The 19,571-nt window shown below is 39.2% G+C and overlaps 1 protein-coding gene and 1 pseudogene across 4 annotated transcripts in view; one reads left to right on the forward strand and one right to left on the reverse strand.

Moving 5' to 3' along the window:
• IWS1 (interacts with SUPT6H, CTD assembly factor 1) overlaps window positions 1-19,571 on the reverse strand; it is a 46,678-nt gene that overhangs the window by 17,495 nt on the left and 9,612 nt on the right. For all 4 annotated transcript variants that reach the window (XM_055397251.2, XM_055397250.2, XM_055397254.2 and 1 more), the window contains exons 3-6: window positions 6,768-7,917; window positions 5,557-5,749; window positions 4,942-4,999; window positions 481-578 (exon numbers count right to left, since the gene is read on the reverse strand). In XM_055397251.2, the coding sequence (XP_055253226.1) occupies window positions 481-578; window positions 4,942-4,999; window positions 5,557-5,749; window positions 6,768-7,917 (1,499 nt within the window). The remainder of the gene's footprint in view (window positions 1-480; window positions 579-4,941; window positions 5,000-5,556; window positions 5,750-6,767; window positions 7,918-19,571) is intronic.
• LOC148778630 (heterogeneous nuclear ribonucleoprotein A1-like) lies at window positions 15,650-17,815 on the forward strand (annotated as a pseudogene).

Below are 19,571 nucleotides of genomic sequence, written 5' to 3' on the forward strand. Positions count from 1 at the left end.
TGACAGTAACTAACAGATCTTTCTATGTGTGGCACCTTTCAAGACACCAGATTTTTCTGCACAGATTCCAATCATCTCAACAAAAGTATGTGAAATACAATCAAGCAGTATTCTGTATCTAAAACTTTCCCCTCCGGGACTCCTAAATCAGCTTTCTCTGGTGATTTCTCTTTCTCAACAAACTTTTACTGGGCTACTTTTCAGACTGAAAAGTAAGTTGAGATATGAACTTAAAAAGCCTGACAATCAAATAGCTCCACAAAGATAGCTGAGCACAGGGCAAATGGAAGAAAAATAACACGTGCAAATAATTTTCAGATAGCAACTGTGTAGACAGAAGTGGACGGGAGAACAAAAACGGAAGAGTCTTTCCTACACTTAATCAGGAACCAAAATAAGAAAGACAAAGTTCGTTAGTCTTCATCTCATTTTAAAAGTTCTCTTTAACAAAGTCCTTTAAAAAAAATAAAACAAACTTACTGTTTTCCTCTCTTTATGTTATCATCAGAATCTGAATCTTCTGCTTCTTTTACCTGTGTTTCACTTTTTTCTTCTTCCAAATCTTCTTGGTTAAAACCCTAAATGCAGGGTAAGTTAGTCAGTTATCACAACCTCATTACAGACTCTTCCCTGTAACTGCTTGCTCTTGGATACCAAAAGATATATAGCAAAAAATCTCCCTCCCACTCTAGCCATTAGCGTTACTGGTTTTCTTGTCTCCTTCCAGAAACTCTTATGCTTACAGAAGTACTTCTACTTACTACATTCTTTGTTTTTAAGACTTTAGATGATTTCATCAAACCACTGCAGACATAATTTAAATATTTCCCTACTGACATTTAGGTATGTGTATTTGAAATCTTGAGAAATATCTGCAAACTGTCTGCAAATTGGTTATACCATTAACTCTCCTTCCAGCAAAGCACAGGTGAACCTGTTTCCTCACCTTCTCAGGACTATAGCAGGTTATCAAGCACTGACATTAGCAATCTCTGCACTGAAAAAAACGACATCTCTGTAGTCTTCTCTGCATCCACTTATTTTGAGTAAGGCTGGGCATTTTTCAGGTTTCAAAGCTATCTGTTATTATTTCTCTGTGAACTCTCAATATCCAGTGGCCAATTTCCCACTGGATCTTTGTCTTACTGGTATAGAAAATCTCTTTAAAAATTAGGGAAATCAGCCCTTGTTATGTGACAGGAACAGCACAATCCTCACACCTGTACAGTTTTGGAATACAGTTTGATTTCGTTTATGGTAATGTTTTCCAGGCACAATTTTTTAACTTAAATGGCCAGTCTTTTCTTCATAGCTTGTAACTTTCATATTATACTTAGAAAGGCCTTCCCAATGCTTTCCCTAGTATGCTGTTTTTCTCACTGAACTGAACCTGAAATCCAACTGACATCCATTCTCCACACTATAAAAATATATCTTGTCCTTGTAAATGTGGCTTAATGTTGAATATAAACCCCATGAGGGCAATGTCCAATCTCTGGCATACAGGGTAATAATATTCATTGAGTGAATTCTTTTCTATTTTCTTTGGATTTGTTATTTTTCTACCATCTTGAATTATACTCTAAATTCATCTACTTTCATCCTCTCTTGCTTTAGTAATGAAAGTACTGACTTCTTTTTCAACATAAGAATTGTTTAACAAGTAAGTTATAATTTTCTATGGATGGCAAGGGTGTTTTATTTGCTAATTTTGCTCCCGACTTTTAATTTCACTGCATTCAGAAAATGCTGTCTATAGTTTCTATGTTTGGCAAAAGTTTACATTTTATTTGGAAATGCAAAGAACCAAGAAAAGTCAAGGCAACCTTTGAGAAAAACAAACTTAAAGGACATAAAAAACCATATATCAAGAGTTATGAGTTAACAGTACAAGGACAGACCAATGGAACAGAAAAGATAATTCAGAAAAAGACTAGAGGATATATACACACTTGATTTATGACAAAGATGGCACTGCAGAGTAGTGGAAAAGAATAATCTGGGTCAACTAGGGGGTCGGGGGGCAGAAATCTTGACTATCTTATACATATTGAACTTGTTTTTTAGTTGCTGAGTTGTGTCTGACTCTTGCAACTCCATGGACTGCAGCCCACAAGGCTCCTCTGCCCATGGGATTTTCCAGGCAAAAATACTGGAGTGGGTTGCCAGTTCCTTCTTCAGGGGATCTTCCTGAACCAGGGATCGAACTTGTGTCTCCTGCATTGGCAGGCAGATTCTTTACCACTGAGCCACCAGGAAAGCCCACATAACTGCATGTAAAATCTCATTCTAGATAGACAATATAAATTAAATGAAAAGATAAGCAAGATTCTAAAGAATTACTCACAAGAATGTTTTTATAACCATGGGAATAGGCAAAATTTTCCTACAATTCGAAAAACTTTCAACATAAAGTAAAAGATTGGTAAAGCGGATTTACACTAAAAAACTTTTGCTCATTAAAGACTCCATTAAGAAAGTGAAAAGGCAAGCTGCTGAATAGAAGATATTTTTATCTTTTATAGTCTCCAAAGGGTTTCTATATCTGGATTATATAAAAAGAGAAACTTCTCGGACTTCCCTGGTGGTATAGCAGATAGGAATCCTCCTGCCAATGCAGGGGATACGGGTTCAGTCCCTGGTCCGGGAAGACTCCACATGCCTCAGAGCAACTGAGCCCATGCACCGTAACTACTGAGCCTGAATGCTGCAATTACTGAAGCCTACATGCCTAGAGCCTATGCTCCCAACAAGAGGAGACAGCACACTGAGAAGCCCACAAACCACAACCAGAGCAGCCCCTGCTCTCTGCACTACAGAAAGCACTCACGCAGTAACGAAGGTCCAGTTTAAATGAAAATTTTAAATTAAAAAAAGAGACTCTTTCCTATCTTTGGCGGTATTTTTTGGTCTGATGGTTCTATTGTTTACATTTCACTTACAGAACTGTGCATCCTCTTTGCAGTTCTGTAGATTTTTGCTTTGCATAGATGTATTTAAAGCCATGTTACTACGTACATGGCTAGGTACAATTTTAAAACCTTTTTCCTATATTAAGTGACCCTCTTTATCTTGAACAATGGGTTTTGCCTTAAAGTCTACCTCTTTGATATTCACATAGCTAGCTTTCTAGTGGTTAGTGTTGAGAGAGTATCCTTTTCCATTCTTTTATTTTCAACGTTTATCTTCTGCTTTGGATAAAGAAATGAGTATATATATGCTCGTTTTTAAATCTGTTCTTTAACTGGAGCACTTAATACATTTCAGTGTGATATTATCAAAGTTTATATCTGCTATCTTACCATGTACTACTTTCTAACTCTCCCCCTGTTCCGTATTTCCTTTATTTTTCTCTTTTTTGCCTTCTTTTGGATTGACTTTTATTATTTCATTTTCCCTATTAGGTTGGAAGTTACACATTCCAATAGTATTTTGAGATTACAATGTGTTCCTTCTAACTTACCTTCCAATTCACTCATTTTCTTGTCTAATCTTTTGTTAAACTCATCCACCAAGTTTTAAATTTCAGTTACTGTATTTTCACAGTTTCAGAGTTTTTTTTAAAAATTAATTTATTTAACCACACTGGGTCCCAGTGTGGTTCACGGGATCCTTGCTGCATCACGCAGGATCTCTCCTTTCAGCCCATTAACTCTCCAGTAGTGGCATATGGCCTCCAGAGCGTGCGGGCTCAGGAGATGCAGCACACGGGCGTTAGCTACTCTGCGGCATGTGGGATCCCAGTTCCCTGAAAAGGGATCGAACCCTCATCCCCTGCACTGCAAGGCGAATGCTTAACCTGTGGACCGCCAGGAAAAGTCCCCAGAATTTCTACTTGGTTCTTTTCCAAATATTTAAACACACATACACAACTATTTGCTCTAAGAAACTTTTTAATCTTTTATCTTGCTGAACATATGTATTACCTAAAATTTCTGTATCTAGAGCCCTTAGGTCTATTTCTACTGTCTGTTGTGACTACTATTTTCTTTTCAATTGTTAAGTGTGTATTATGTATTTGAAAAACTACAGAAATAATTTGAGGTCTATGATTATGTTAACTTTGTCCTGAAAGGTTTTTTTTAACGTTTTGGCACGTGAGATCTTAGTTCCCTGACCAGGGATAAAATCCAAGCCTCGTGTGGTGGAAGCACAATCTTAATCACTAGACTGCCAGGGAAGTCCCTGTCCTGAAAGGATTTCTGTCTTAATATATCAGGTTCCTGAGAGCCAACCGATGGGCTAATCACGGTAATCAAACTTCTGAGACTGAGGTTCTCCATGCTGCTAGATCATTCAAAGGTAGCCCAAAACCTGAGCAAAGGCTATTTTAACTTCTAGTTCACCCTTAATCTTAGAGGAGTCTCAATCTAGAACATGGGGTTTTCAGGGTCACCTAACCTCAGTCGGCCCTGACCTCAAAGTTTTGTCTCTTGAGCCTTGAGACAACTGAAAATAAACTTACCCTCTCAGCCTGACTAGATGGATAGCCCAGAGAAAGCAATTCTAAATGCTGAGCTTACCTCTTTAGGTTTCTACCTTCTGTTGGGTTTTATCTCATTTTTATATTATGATGATGAACAACTTTTTGAAACATGTTGTCTAGCTTTTGTAGACAAAAGCAGAAGGACAAATTACACTGCCTGCCATTGCTATAATTAGAAGTTCCATAACTATTGTGAATCTCTATCTTTAGCATTATAAAGTGCCTTTCATTGTACTTTAATGTGTTCCTTCCTGCCCTTAATACAATTTTGCCTGTTATATTCCATTTATGCCTTTGTAGACTCTTTCATTTCATTTTCTGAATACCTTTTTTCTAGATTATTCTGCTGGATACATCATAGTTGCTTATTCTTACTTACTGGAATCTTACCACTGCCATAAAAACAAACAAGAAAAAACATAAATAAAGAGGAAATATTTCCATCTTATACTTACTGTAAATTCTTCCTCCTCCTCATCACCAGATTCTCCAAATATGTCTGCAATAAGATTTCTAGAAAAGAAATATAAACAATTTTCATTTGTTTTCTTCTCATTTGCATAGGAGTCATGAAATCTTTTTCTACTAGGGTATAATTTACCCATATAGTAAAATATGCAGGTCTCATGTGTCCACTTCAATGGGTTTTGACAAAAGCACACATTTAATGTAACGATTACCTTAACAGAACAACTCCATCTCCCAGAAAGTTCCTTTGTGACCCTTCCTAGTGAGTCCAGTACATAAATACCCCAGAGGCAACCACCACTCTACCCACCATCAGATTCGTCTTGCCCGTTCTTGCACTTCACATAGGTGGAATGAGATAACATGCCCCCTATACTTCTTTCACTTTTAAGGTAGTGTTTTTGAGATTTACCCATGCTATAGCATGCAGCAGTAGCTGAGGAATTAAAATCCTATATCTCCCACAGCCACGCAATTAGGCAGGGTATACTGTATTACGCTTCAACACAGAATTTTAATGTAAGTTTAAAAAACGTGAAAGACAACCTCCTCCCTTCAGCCTTATATGAACCCTGGGAAGCTGAGGTTACACTGCCACTTACTCTTCTTCATTCCCTGACTCACTGTCACTCCCAAACAGGTCCTTCTCTTCATTTTTCTTATCAGACGGTTCCTTCCCTGCTTCTTCGTCACTGTCAGATGCTATCGTCTTCTCTCTTCTGCCAGATTTGTCCGATATAACATCACTGTCAGAGTCATCTGCATCAGAGACAACACGACTCTTCTTTGCTGTTGCTGAAAAAGAAAACCATCATTAATCTTATTCACCATGGTCACTGTGTTAGTAAGTACAACAGGTGCTCTAAAATGGCAGTATGTGGCAAAAATCAAAGGTCTTATAACACACAGTTTAGAATAAAAAAAACTTAAAAGATTCACTCAAGAGTCATCTTACAATTAGGAAGATGTTAGGAAAAAGAGGCCAAAAGGTGAAGTTTTTCACCAAAATAAAGTGGGCATCAATAGCTACCTTTCCTTTGGGGGAACGAAGAAAATAAGACTAGAATCTTTTCCATGCTGCCTAGTACTAGCAGAACTCTTAAGGCTTGGATATTCTTTTGTGGAATCCCCGTTCCTCAATTATGCATCGCTGCTCAATCTGGAATTTCAAACTGCACACATGTTGCTCTTTTCCCTCCTCCTTTAATAACTGTCAGGTTATAAGGGAGTGTCTTTTCCAAAGAAGATATTTCATAAAAAAGTAACCAAGTAGTAAAGACTGGAATACTCTGTGGAGACACTGAGTCTCTAACTAAGAGTACCTCACAAACTTCCCGGCATTCAATGACGTTTAACAAATGAAGACAGGTACCCGTGGGAGCTCAGTCACTGTATGGATGGGATGTAGTGCATTAGCTGTCAAAGAGACCCACCGCTAACTCTGGATACAGATGAGTTTTCATGTAAACATATTTCCTTGAACATTACCCTTTCTAGTAAAAAACAAACAAACAAAAAATTTTCACGGAAATCTTTCATATTGCCATTGTCATGCAGTCTATCTTATCAACTTGAAGCAGTCAGAACTTAACAAATACTGCTAAAACAATTCAAAGGAAATTTAATATTAAGACTTGCCAATGAGGGAATTTCCTGGTGTCCAGTAGTTAAGACGCTGCACCTTCATTGCCAAGGGCCTGAGTTCAATCCCTAGTCGGGGAACTAAGATTGCATAAGCCAGAACTATGCTTCATAGTTACAAGTTTAGACAATAAGTAAAACTACTGATAAACAGCCCAAAACAATTCCTTACATGCTTTCTCTTCACCATCACTATCAGAAAGCACAGCAGCTTTTCGCTTTGCTGCTTTCTCCGCCTCCCCTTCTTTTTCTTCATCCTCATCACTGTCAACTTTGGCCCTTTTAGGTTCTTCCTCCTCGCTGTCGGAACTGTCGAACCGCTTCCTGTCTACATGGGCATCTGCAGGAAGGGAGTCATCCTGCACTTCTGTATCCGCTCCCTTATTCTCCCCATCACTGTCCTCATCAGACTCTGGTTTCTGTTTGCGTCTGGAGGCATCCTCAGTTTCTGAATCACTGGCAGGTCCCTTCTGAGGCTCCTCACTCTCAGAGTCACTGACTCGGGGTTTGGGAAGCTCCTCATTTTCAGAATCACTGGCCTGGTTCCTTGGGGGGTCCTCACTTTCTGAATCACTTATTCGGGGTTTGGGAAGCTCCTCATTTTCCGAGTCACTGGCTTGGTGCCGTGGGGGATCCTCACTTTCTGAGTCACTGATACGGGGTTTGGGAAGCTCTTCATTTTCCGAGTCGCTAGCTTGGTGTCTTGGCGGGTCCTCACTTTCTGAGTCACTGATTCGGGGTTTGGGAAGCTCCTCGTTTTCAGAGTCACTGGCCTGAGTCCTCTGAGGCTCCTCACTTTCTGAGTCACTGATCCGAGGCTTGGGAAGCTCCTCACTTTCAGAATCACTAATTCGAGGTTTAGGGAGCTCTTCGTTTTCAGAGTCACTGGCTTGATGCCTCGGAGGTTCCTCACTCTCTGAGTCACTGACTTGAGGTTTTGGAGCACCTTCTGTTTCCGAGTCACTGGCAGGACTTTTGGGGAGCTCTTCAACGTCTGAATCACTGGCAGGAGGCTTCCTAACATCTTCATTTTCTGAGTCACTTGCATGCCCATTAAGCAGTTCCTCATTTTCAGAGTCACTGGCAGGTAATCTCCTGGTCTCCTCACTCTCGGAGTCACTCCCATGGTGATTGACGTCTTCATTTTCAGAATCACTGGCAGGAGGCTCTGCACGCTCTTCAGATTCAGAGTCACTGTCCTTCTGTCTCTGGGGTTCCTCACTTTCAGAGTCGCTGGCATTAAGATTTGAGGGGTCATCATTGTCAGAGTCTGTCACCTGATGTCTTTTGTTGAGGCTGTCTTCTCGATCACTAGGTTCATTCTGAAAAATTAAGGGAGAAAAAATTAGAAAAGTAATAAAAAAGTTTGGTAGTAAAAATGTTAAACTTTTCAGCTATTTTTTTTTTAATGTAGGAGTATGCCTGCTTAAATATAGAATTCTTGTAGTATACATATATAGAAACACCCCACTTTAAAAGAAGCCCAGTGATCTGTGAAATGGCTAATACGGTTTAGGTATCAAAATGAGGAAAGATAATCTGACTTCATGAAATCTGTAAAGCATACCTACGCTATAGCAGTTATATTTTGAAAAGCTAAATTAAAAAACAGCAACAAAAAATAAACCTTAACTTTCTCATATAATTCTAGTTCCTAAATAAATTCTTTAAATAAATATAGGCAAAAATATACCCAAGTTCTTTTTTAAAAAGGAACAGTCTTTGGTTTCATAAGGTTAAAGCTATTTTAAAGAAAAGAATTATAAAACTTTACTTAAAGGGCCAAACTGTACATTGAGCACATTCTCCCAAGTGAATCTGAACAAACGGGGAGCAAGCAGTTCACAGAGCCAAATATCAAGGGTTAGGTTCTCTCCTGCTGGTTTTCTCCTCACAACAGTGTTTTTTCTTGATAAGAAAACTGAGGTTTAGAGCAGTCTTGATCATACATTCAAGTAACCCTGGCACAAAAATTTAAGTTTTAGGGAGAACACTGACTAACCTAACAATACCAACATATAACACCACATGAAGTAATGTGAAAACTCTAGACTACAAAGGTGATACAAGTATATTATAGCTGTGCTTTTTTAAATGCAGAGAAAAACATAAAACTAAACATATCAAAATACTAACAACTAGAATGTGGGGAATGTTTTCCCTTCTAGTATCTGAACTCTCAGTATACGGTAATTAATATTCTGGCTTAAAAAGTAAAGTACTTCTGTGTTTGAGTTTTCCTCCTTAAAAATATGTTGAGCCAGTATTTTTCTTTATAATATATGACGAATATTACCTAGACTTACTTTAGTACAGATCAATTCTCAAGCAGCAGAGAAACAAAGTATAAGCCTACCATATCATGTGATGAAATAATCAAGTACTAAGACAATTCAGTGACAAGATAAAAGGTTTATAAAATAAGCTTATAATATAAAAATTTGAGGGCTTTTCTCCCTCTGTATTTCACTGCCATCTTGACAGTAGAGTTCTAAAGACATAGTAACTGCTATAAATATGTTCATTCAAATATAACATATTCAAGAAGTTTTTAAAAATCATCAACTTCAAATTCCCCAGAGGTACTTTTCTTTTATCATCATGGGTCACTCACAGCAGAGCACTGTATTCCTTGTCAGTCATACACCCTGTCCCATTTATCTATTAAATTAGAACAGGAGAAATAACAGAATTTTTTCATACCATACAAGATATGGATATACCATACTCCATATATTGCTAGAAGCTTACTTTTGGCTGTACTTCATAATTTAATTTTTTATATTTTAAAAGAACATAGATGAAACAATCAACTATCCAGAGTGTGACGCCTAAGAAGGCAGGCACTTTTTGGCCTGTTGTCCTCACTAAGAAGGCACACTCTGGGCTTCAGAGCACAGAAGAGCATCTGGAATACACAAAATCATAGAATTCGTTGAATGAATAGTAAGAATTAAATGTTAATAATTTAAAGTGAGGAATAATTAACTCAACAAGTATTTGCTTCAAGTCTACTATGTACAAGGTGCTAAGAATCAAGGCTGAACATGTCTCAGTGCCTGACCTTAAGGAAATATTATCTAGTGAGCTGGCCAAATATATCGTAACAATAGTATAATATACACTATTATGAAGGTGATATTCTGAAAGCCAGGAAGTGATTTACATGAAACTAAGCCATAAAAGGTGTGTAGACAACAGGTATTTAACCAATTTGTGATGACAGAGTTAAGAAGTTAACTACATTATTGAAGGTGGAAGGCAAAACATAAAGGTACAAGCAGAGGTAACTAAAGCAGGAGGCAAAAGGGAAAACTGATAACTGCCTTTTGGAATGCTTTCCATAACATGCTCATGACATAACTCTTAACAACATGTTCTTATGACTCAATTTATTTCAGCTGCAAACAACACAAATCATTTCAGGCTAACTCCAGACCAATCTTTCCAGAATCATAGTGGGATGAATAGTTAAAGGCTCTAGAAGGGTAGGAACCAGGGCAGTTCAGACAGCTCAGAAAGGAAACTAAAGGACCTTTCACTAGAGACTTAGCTCTCACCATTGATAAATTTTGGTGCCTTGGACCTCAATTTTAAGTCCCCAGAAGACATGATCTAACAGGTCATTGCAATAGAGGACGTCCTGACTCTGTGGCTCAATGGGTTATAGCCAAAGCAGAGGTGCAGCATTGGGAGATACTCTCAAAGAAAGAGACGTCACGAACCGAGCAGTCATTCCAAAATGCATCTATTGCACTTTACCCTAGACTTCCCGACCAAGGACATGACATGTGATAACGACTGTGAAACTTATGAATTCTCATCAGTTTTTGAGGAGATTTATAAGAACCTGAGTATCTACCCATCAGGAGTGGCACAATGGAGGAAAAGTGAGAAATCACTGCGGTAAGAAAGTACTGATTGATAGACTCAAGTGAGACATGTGTAATGTTAACATCAACAATGTATAATGAGCTATACATTCATTATAATGTATAATGAATACAGTATAAGACTTGGGAAAAGAGTTTATTAGAAATTATATGGCAAAACTCAGAAGTTTTCAAAACACTATTAAAAAAACTTTAGACTGGTTTCAGTAATTAAATTGTAAACTTAAAAAAAATTCCAAAAAAAGAGTGCTTTTTAAAAGTCATATTTGATATCAACAAATAAACAGTGGGATTCCCAGGTGGCACAGTGGTAAAGAATCTGCCTGCCAATGCAGGAGACACAGGTTTGACCCCTGGTCTGGGAGGATTCCACATGCCTCAGAGCAACTAAGCCTGTGTACAACTACTGAGTCTCTGCTCTAAAGCCTGGGAGCCACAATTACTGAAGCCCGCGCCCTCTAGAGCCCGTGCTCCCCAAGAAGTCAGTGCAATAAGAAGCCTGCGCACTCCAACTAGAAAGCAGCCCCTGCTGGCCGCAACTAGAGTAAAGTCCACCTAGCAACGAAGGCCCAGCACAGCCAAAAACAAATAAATAAGAAGTTTATAATGATGACGCAAACTCCCACCTACCTCTCCAGACTCGCTTCTGCCCTTTCACCAGCATCAATTCTATGCACTGCACCAACAGTTCCCAAACTCTTGCATTAAGAATCACCTGGGAAGCTTTGGTGAAAACACAGATTTTGTGCTTCTCATCTCCAGGTATTTAGATAGCAAATCTGGGGAAGAGGTCAAAGAATCTGCATGTTGACATCTAATGCAAGTGACTCTTAACTGCACAGTAAAATTTTACTGCAGACACATGAAACTTCACTACATTACTCCATGTTTTCACCTCATCTTGTCCTTTTCATATCTCAGCACGAGGCAACCCCTTCCTGAAGCCTTTTTCATCCTTCTCTCTGGGTAGATGGATTCTGTGCAACATAATGTGACGGCTCACAATGTGGACTCTAGAGTCTAAAAGATCTAGGCCATCTAGGCTCATGGCTCATCTTCTACTGAAAGATTTAGGGGAATTATCTTAATTTCCCAAAGTCCTCAATCTGACAGAGTCAGAAATAGTATTTATAACTTAGAGGTCGGTCTATTCAGAGGACCAAATGCATGTGCCTGTGAGCACTCAATATATGTTGCTAATCATCCATAACCAAATATTAATTACTAATTATAAAACATTCACCCTTGAAGACAGAGCTCAAATACATCATCTATGCAGGCTGAGCTGGTCAGTCATTCCTTTCATGTCACCAGGGCATCTTGTGCATCTACCTCACCTCACTAAAAGGTGATTTTTTTACATTTATCTTCATAATATGAATGACCTTAAGATAAGAGACCATTTAAGAAAAGTAACTCAAAACCTATCTTTTACCTTCAGTATAGAAATAAAACAAACCCCACAAGATAATGTTTAACAAAAAAGAACCAAAGCAAAATATGTTTTTCTCATTAACTTGGTAGACTCAAAGACAAGGGCTGAAAACAAAGGACATATAAATGGAACTGAAAGAAGTGCTAACAAATAGGGTAAACAAGGAGAGCAATGTCTAAAAAGAATCTTTTACGGGCTTCAATGTACTCCTCATAGGAAAGGTTTCCTTATATTAGCACAACCTTTCTGTGGAAAGACCCAAGTGATTGCAGACTGCTATCTCTTCTCACTTCAAAGTAAAACTGGGGCTAATGGAGCTGTCACCAACTTCAACCAAAGATGGATACTTGTGCCTACTAGCCTCTGCCTACAGTCAGCAAAAAAGGAGAAGCCAGGCACTATTTCCAAACAACCTCTTTCTCAATAGCCCCATACACTATTTTTTCCTGTGAGACCCTCAAGAGGGGAACATTACTTTTCTATGCAGATAAAACCTATAAACTGAATTCTAAAATGCACATTACTTTCCATATATTTTCTGTGGAACAAAAACCAGCTGATCACAATCCACAACTAATTTCATGCTGCTCAAGAGAATATTCAAATATAACAACAAAAATTAGAACTGGCAACTAGTTACAACTAGGTTGCATTCATGCTCAAATTACTTTATTTAAAAAATTGTGTTTCCAAAGAAGTTAAACTGTCACTATTCGCAAATGACATGAAGATTCTAAAGATGCTACCAGAAAACTACCAGAACTCATCAGTCAATGTGCTAAATCCACAGGTTACAAAATTAATACTCAGAAAATCTGTTGCCTTTCTATACACAAGAACAAAAGATTAGAAAGAGAAACCTCAAGCAGTGATTCTATTTACCACTTAATCAAAAAGAATAAAACACCTAGGAGTAAACCTACTTTCCAGCCATAATACTCACTGCTGAAACACAAGTCCTTCTCAGTCCTAGGCCTTTGGACCTGTGGCTCTCTTCAGCTAGAATCCTCACCATCACCTCTAGCTGACTTTTCCATCTGGTAATGTCAGGCATTCCTCAGAGTCTACTTAGCCCACCCTCCATCCTCCTACAGTCCTTTGTATGTGCCCTTTATGTCATTTTTAAATAGATTTAGTTATTTGATGCATGCTAATAAAAATAGGTAACTACATAAAATGATGGGACAGCTATTCTAGCTATTGTCCTTTGATTTCAAATATTAATGTGCAAACACAGAAAAAGTATATTAAAATCGCCTTCAACAACACAACCCAAAGATCACCATTATTTACATTTTTTACAAGGAACTTCCTTCCCATCTCTTCTCTGCGTGAATTTACTTTAAAACAGTAAATAAGGATCTAGAATCACAATTTAATGGCCAGTATCTTTCAAGTAACACACTGAATTCTCCCATTTCACAAAATATTTTTTTGGAAACAACTTTAATGGTTGCACTGCCATTCTTAGAAATGTTCTCTTTATAGTTTAATTACTAATTTTCATTTGGTTGGATATTTATTGCTTCCTTTCTTATGTTTTCTATGCCTCATTTGTCCATTTCTGTATTCTCAACCTGAGGGTGGTTCTGAATCCTCCCCTAAGGGGGCATTTGTGAATGCAAAGGCCCTTTGGTTGGCAATGACTGGAGAGGATATGTTACTACCATTTTATTTAATGCTTTGGAACCAAGATACTAAATGTCCTGCAATATAAAGGACTGCCTCTAAATGCCAACAGCTGGCTCACTCAGAATCATCTGTTTAGCACTGGGCGGCTCTCCGTGAGGGTAGGTACATGCACACACGGGCAGGAGAACCAATGAGATCAAAGAGCCAAAGGGCCCAGTAGAGACTGTGTTAATAGAGTAACAAGTAAAGCATCCTGGCTTCTTCTGGAATGTGAACTGGGAAACATAGCTTCAACCAACTAGTAAAGAGAGACAAAAATGAAGCCAAGTGAAAACTTCTGGTATGAAAATGAAAAGCTCTACAGACCCACTCTACAGTGAAATCGGTCAGGAGTACTTAAAAACATCCATTCAGGGACTTCTCTGGGGGTCCAGTGGTTAAGACTCAGCCCTCCCACTGCAGTAGGTGAGGGTTTGATACCTGGGCAGGGAACTAATATCCTGTATGCCATGGGGTGTGGCCAAAGAAAGAAAATTTGAGAGGAAATAAAAAGACACACCTTTAAGTGTAAATAAAAAAAAATAAAAACAACCATTCAAAGCCTCTGGAAATGGTACTAAAGACAAAGAACAAATAAAGAAGCATCTATCCAAGAAAGTCTACAAAAATTTGGTAAGAAAGGCAAAAATAGCTGGTATTTGAACCAATACTACTCCTTACTTCCACCCTCAGAGATCAGCAAGAAAATGATTCTACTCCAGGCTGCTGAACTCAAAACCAGGGTACTCTCTTCCTCTAGCTCCCGAGGGAGGGGTTTCTTCTCAGGAAAAGCATGATGTCAGTGTTTCCCATTCTGCCTTCAGCTACCTGTTGCTGTAGGTAAGATCCCAGCAAGTGCAGTTGAAACTGGTGGCTCCCAATCACAGTAAGAAGGCTCTACTGGGGACAGAGCACACTGAGAATACTGGAGCCCTCATCAACTTTGCCTGAATTTGTGCACAGTGGTTCCATGCCAAGAGAGGCAAGCCAGGAGCACTCCAGGTTGCTATCCAATTCCCACCCCACGTTGAAAGCTCAGCTTCTGAAACTGGGATGTCACTCACAGAGAAACCTGCCATCGCCCTTTCCCTCCCCAAACTCCAGATCCCTGGCTCAAAGAGTTTGCTTGGGGAAAAAGCAGGCAGTAGGACTTCTCTGGTGGTCCAGGGGTTAAGAATCAGCCCACCAATGCTGGGGACACAGGTTTGATTCCTGGTCTGGGAAGATTCCACATGCTGTGGGGCAACTAAGCCTGTACACAACTACTGAGCCTGTGTGTCGAGAGCCCGTGCTCTGCAACGAGATGAAAGCCACCACAATGAGAAGCCCATGCACTGCAACTAGAGAGTAGCCACCACTAGCCGCAACTAGAGAAAGCCTGCATGCAGAGACGAAGACCCAGCATAGCCAAATAAATACATAAATAATAAAAAGCTGGCAGTAAACCAGATAGCTTCTAATTTTTCCCCAAAGAAACCAACTTCATCTGTAACCAAACTTGGGGAAGTTCAGGCTAAGGCACTTTCACTGGAAGTTGTGGTGAAATGCACTTAGGAGGAGATTCAAAATATAGATAAACTGTAAGCCAGCTAGTTTGCAGGAGATAAGCAGGTAATAATATAGCTGGGAGGAGCCAGACTAACTTGTTGAGGAATTTATGCCACAGGGCAATCATGAAAAAAACAGAGCCATTAGTGGAGTTTTAACAGCTGATGGAGAAGGCAATGGCAAGCCACTCCAGTACTCTTGCCTAGAAAATCCCATGGATGGAGGAGCCTGGTAGGCTGCAGTCCGTGGGGTCGCTAAGGGTCGGACACGACTGAGTGACTTCACTTTCACACATTGGAGAAGGAAACGGCAACCCACTCCAGTGTTCTTGCCTGGAGAATCCCAGGGACGGGGGAGCCTGGTGGGCTGCCGTCTATGGGGTCACACAGAGTTGGACACGACTGAAGTGACTTAGCAGCAGCAGCAGCAGCAACAACTGATGATGGTCACAGAAAGAGGAAAAAAAGAGCCCTATTAATATTACTAGCATCCCAGGCGACAGTCAGCATGTCCCAAATTGCACATCTGAGGATGCAACATCAGAGATTTGAAGCTGTGGGTGAGGAAACAGAATTCACTAAAATAACCCAGCCAGTCATTAAACAATTCAAAGTATCCAGTGTCCAACAATAAATGAAAAGGCATGCAAAGAAACCGGAAAGTTGACCCATAACCAGGAAAAAAGCAGACAACAAAAACTTTCTGTGACAGCAACCAGATACCAGATTTATCAAAAAAGACTTCAAAGTGGCCATTGTAAACACGCTTAAAGAAATAAAGGCATGATGACAGTATCACATCAAATACAAAACATATACAGAAACATAAATTGAATCACTTAAAACAACAACACAATAAGATTAACAACCGACTCCTCAATGGAAACAATGGAGGCCAGAAAGCAGTAGGATAACATATTCAAAGAGCTCAAAGAAAAACTGAATAAAGCTATCTTTCAAAAAAAAAGTTAACAAAAAAAAGAGAAAACTTTTCCAGATGACCAAAAGAGGAAGAATTTGTCTAGCAGACCTACCATACAAGAACTGCTAAATGAAGTTCTTTAGGATGAAAGCAAGTGACCTGAGTGAATCCACATGAAAAAAACAAAACCACCAGTAAAGGTAACTGTGTGATGATAAAATCCGTATTTTTTCCTTTCTGGATGTAACTGATGGAAACAACGGTGCATAAATATGTATATACTGTATTGCTGAACGTGCAATATATAAGAACATAATGTGCATTTCCCAATGACAACCAAATGGCAACCCACTCCAGTATCCTTGCCTGGAAATCTCATGGACCCAGGAGCATGGTGGGCTGCAGTCCATGGGGTCGCAAAGAGACAGGCACAACTGAGCGATTAACACTCAACACTTCCCAATGACAGTATAAAGAAGGTGGATGGGAACAAAGTTTTATTACATTAAGGAAAAACTTTAGTATGTACTTGAAGTTATCAGCTTAAAAGAGACTGGTATAAGATATTTTAGCCTTTCTGACTGTGGACACCGCCGAGAAAGCATCGTTGAAGTCTTCCCCGCCTCCACTGCCGTCACGTCTAAATCAGAGTCTCCCAAAGAGCCCAAACAGCTGCAGAAGCTCTTCATCGGAGGACTGAGCTTTGAAACAACTGATGAGAGTCCGAGGAGTCATTTTGAGCAATGGGGAACGCTCACAGACTGTGTGGTAATGAGGGATCCAAACACCAAGTGCTCCAGAGGCTTCGGGTTTGTCACCTACGCCACGGTGGAGGAGGTGGATGCAGCCATGAACGCAAGGCCACACGAGGGGGACGGAAGAGTTGTGGAACCAAAGACGGCCGTCTCAAGAGCAGATTCTCAATGACCTGGTGCCCACTCAACTGTGAAAAAGATTTTTGTTGGTGGCATTAAAGAAGACACTGAAGATCATCACCTGAGAGATTATTCTGAACAGTGTGGGAAATCTGAAATGATTGAAATCATGACTGACGGAGGCAGCGGCAAAAAGAGGGGCTTTGCTTTGTAACCTTTGCTGACCATGACTCCGTAGACAAGACTGTCATTCAGAAATACCACACTGTGAATGGCCACAACTGTGAAGTGAGAAAAGCCCTGTCTAAGCAACAGATGGCCAGTGCTTCATCCAGCCGGAGAGGTCGAAGTGGTTCTGGAAACTTTGGTGGTGGTCGTGGAGGTGGTTTCAGTGGGAATGACAACTTTGGTCATGGAGGAAACTTCAGTGGTCGAGGCGGCTTTGGTGGCAGCCCTGGTGGTGGCGGATATGGTGGCAGTGGGGATGGATATAATGGATTTGGTAATGACGGAAGCAATTTTGGAGGTGGTGGAAGCTACAATGATTTTGGCAATTACAACAATCAATCTTCAAATTTTGGACCCATGAAAAGGAGGAAACTTTGGAGGCAGAAGTTCTGGCCCCTATGGTGGTGGAGGCCAATACTTTGCCAAACCACGAAACCAAGGTGGCTATGGTGGTTCCAGCAGCAGCAGTAGCTATGGCAGTGGCAGAAGGTTTTAATTACTGCCAGGAAACAAAGCTTAGCAGGAGAGGAGAGCCAGAGACGTGACAGGGAAGCTACAGGTTACAAGAGATTTGTGAATTCAGCCAAGCACAGTGGTGGCAGGGCCTAGCTGCTACAAACAAGACATATTTTAGACAATACTCATGTGTATGGGCAAAAAACTCAAGCACTGTACTTGTGACTAATTATATAACAGGTTATTTTAGTTTCTGTTCTGTGGAAAGCATTCCAACAAAGGGTTTTAATGTAGATTTTTTTTTTTGCACCCATGCTGTTGATTGCTAAATGTAATAGTCTGATCATGCCGCTGAATAGATGTCTTTTTTTTTTTTTAATGTGCTGTGTAAAGTTAGTCTACTCTGAAGCCATTTTGGTAAACTACCCCAACAGTGTGAAGTTAGAATTCCTTGAGGGTGATGCCAGGTTCCATTTGAAATTTATTTACAACCTGCTTGGTGGAGAAGCTGTTGTCTTCAGAACCTTGGTGTAGTTGAACTGATAGTTACTGTGTTATGACCTGGAGTTCACCATTAAAAGGGTCACCCATGCAAAGTCATGGAGTTTTTTCTTTTTTTTTTGGTTATTAATGATTGTTGGGACATCCTATGCAATATATCTAAATTGAATGATGATACCAGATAAAGTTATAGATGGGAATGAAGCTTGTGTATCATCCATTATCATGTGCAATCAATAAAAGATTTAATACCCTCTTAAAAAAAAAAGACATTTTACATAAGCCTCATGGTAAGCCACAAAGCAAAAAGGTGTAAGTAACCTTAGCACACTGCTACAGAAAATCATCAAGCCAGAAAGGAAGGGAGCAGGAGAAAGAAAACACAAACGGCAAAACAGTAAGAATACAATAAACAAAACTGCGATAATAAGCCCCTAACCATCAATATTCACTTTAAAGGTAAATGGACTCAATTCTCCAACCAAAAGACAGAGTGGCTGAATGGATGGGGAAAAAACAAACTCAGCTATGCACTGTCTACAAGAGACACTTCAGCTTTTAGGACACATGCAGGCTGAGGAAAAAAAGGGATGGAAAAAGATATCCCATGCAGATGGAAACCAAATGAAAGCAAAGGTAGCTATATTAGCTATATTTATAATAAGAGAAAATAGACTTTTAGCAAAAACTATAAGATATAAAGGAAATCATTATATAATGATAAAAGAGTTACTCCAACAAGAGAATTTAACATTTGTAAATATTTATGCACCCAACATCAGAGCACCTAAATATCAATAGACCTAAAAGAAGAAATAAGATATCAATGCAATAATTGTAGGGAACTTCAACCTCTCACTTTCAATAATGGACAGATCAGACAAAAAATCAATAAGGAAGTACTGGGCTTAAACCACAGGTTAGACCAAATGGACTGAAGAGACATTTACAGAATGTTTCACTCAACAGAACCAGAGTACACATTTTTCTCAAGTGTACATAGAACAAACTCCAGTACAGATCAGATGTTAGGCCACAAAATAAGTCCTAATAAATTCAAGAAGATTGAAATCATACCAAACATCTTTTCTGACCACAATGGTATGAAAGCAGAAATCAATTAGAAGAAGAAAACAAATATGTGGAGATCAAACATCATGTTACTGAACAACCAATGAGTCAAAGTAGAATTCAAAAAATATCTTTGAGACAAATGAAAATGGAAATTCAATACGCAAAACTTATGGAAAACAGTAAAGTAGTTCTAAGAAGGAAGGTTACAATAGATGCCTACATTAAGAAAAAAGAAATATCTTAACAAATTTATACCTCAACGAACTGGAAAAAAAGAATAAACTAAGCCCAAAGTTATAAGAAGAAGTAATAAAAATTATAGCAAAAATAAATGAAATAGACTAAAAGACAACAGAAAGACCAATAAAATTAAG

The sequence above is a fragment of the Moschus berezovskii genome, chromosome 2 (genome assembly GCF_049115385.1).
Source record: "Moschus berezovskii isolate FMDL1 chromosome 2, NW_MosBer_1.0, whole genome shotgun sequence".
NCBI classification, from domain to species: Eukaryota; Metazoa; Chordata; class Mammalia; order Artiodactyla; family Moschidae; genus Moschus; species Moschus berezovskii.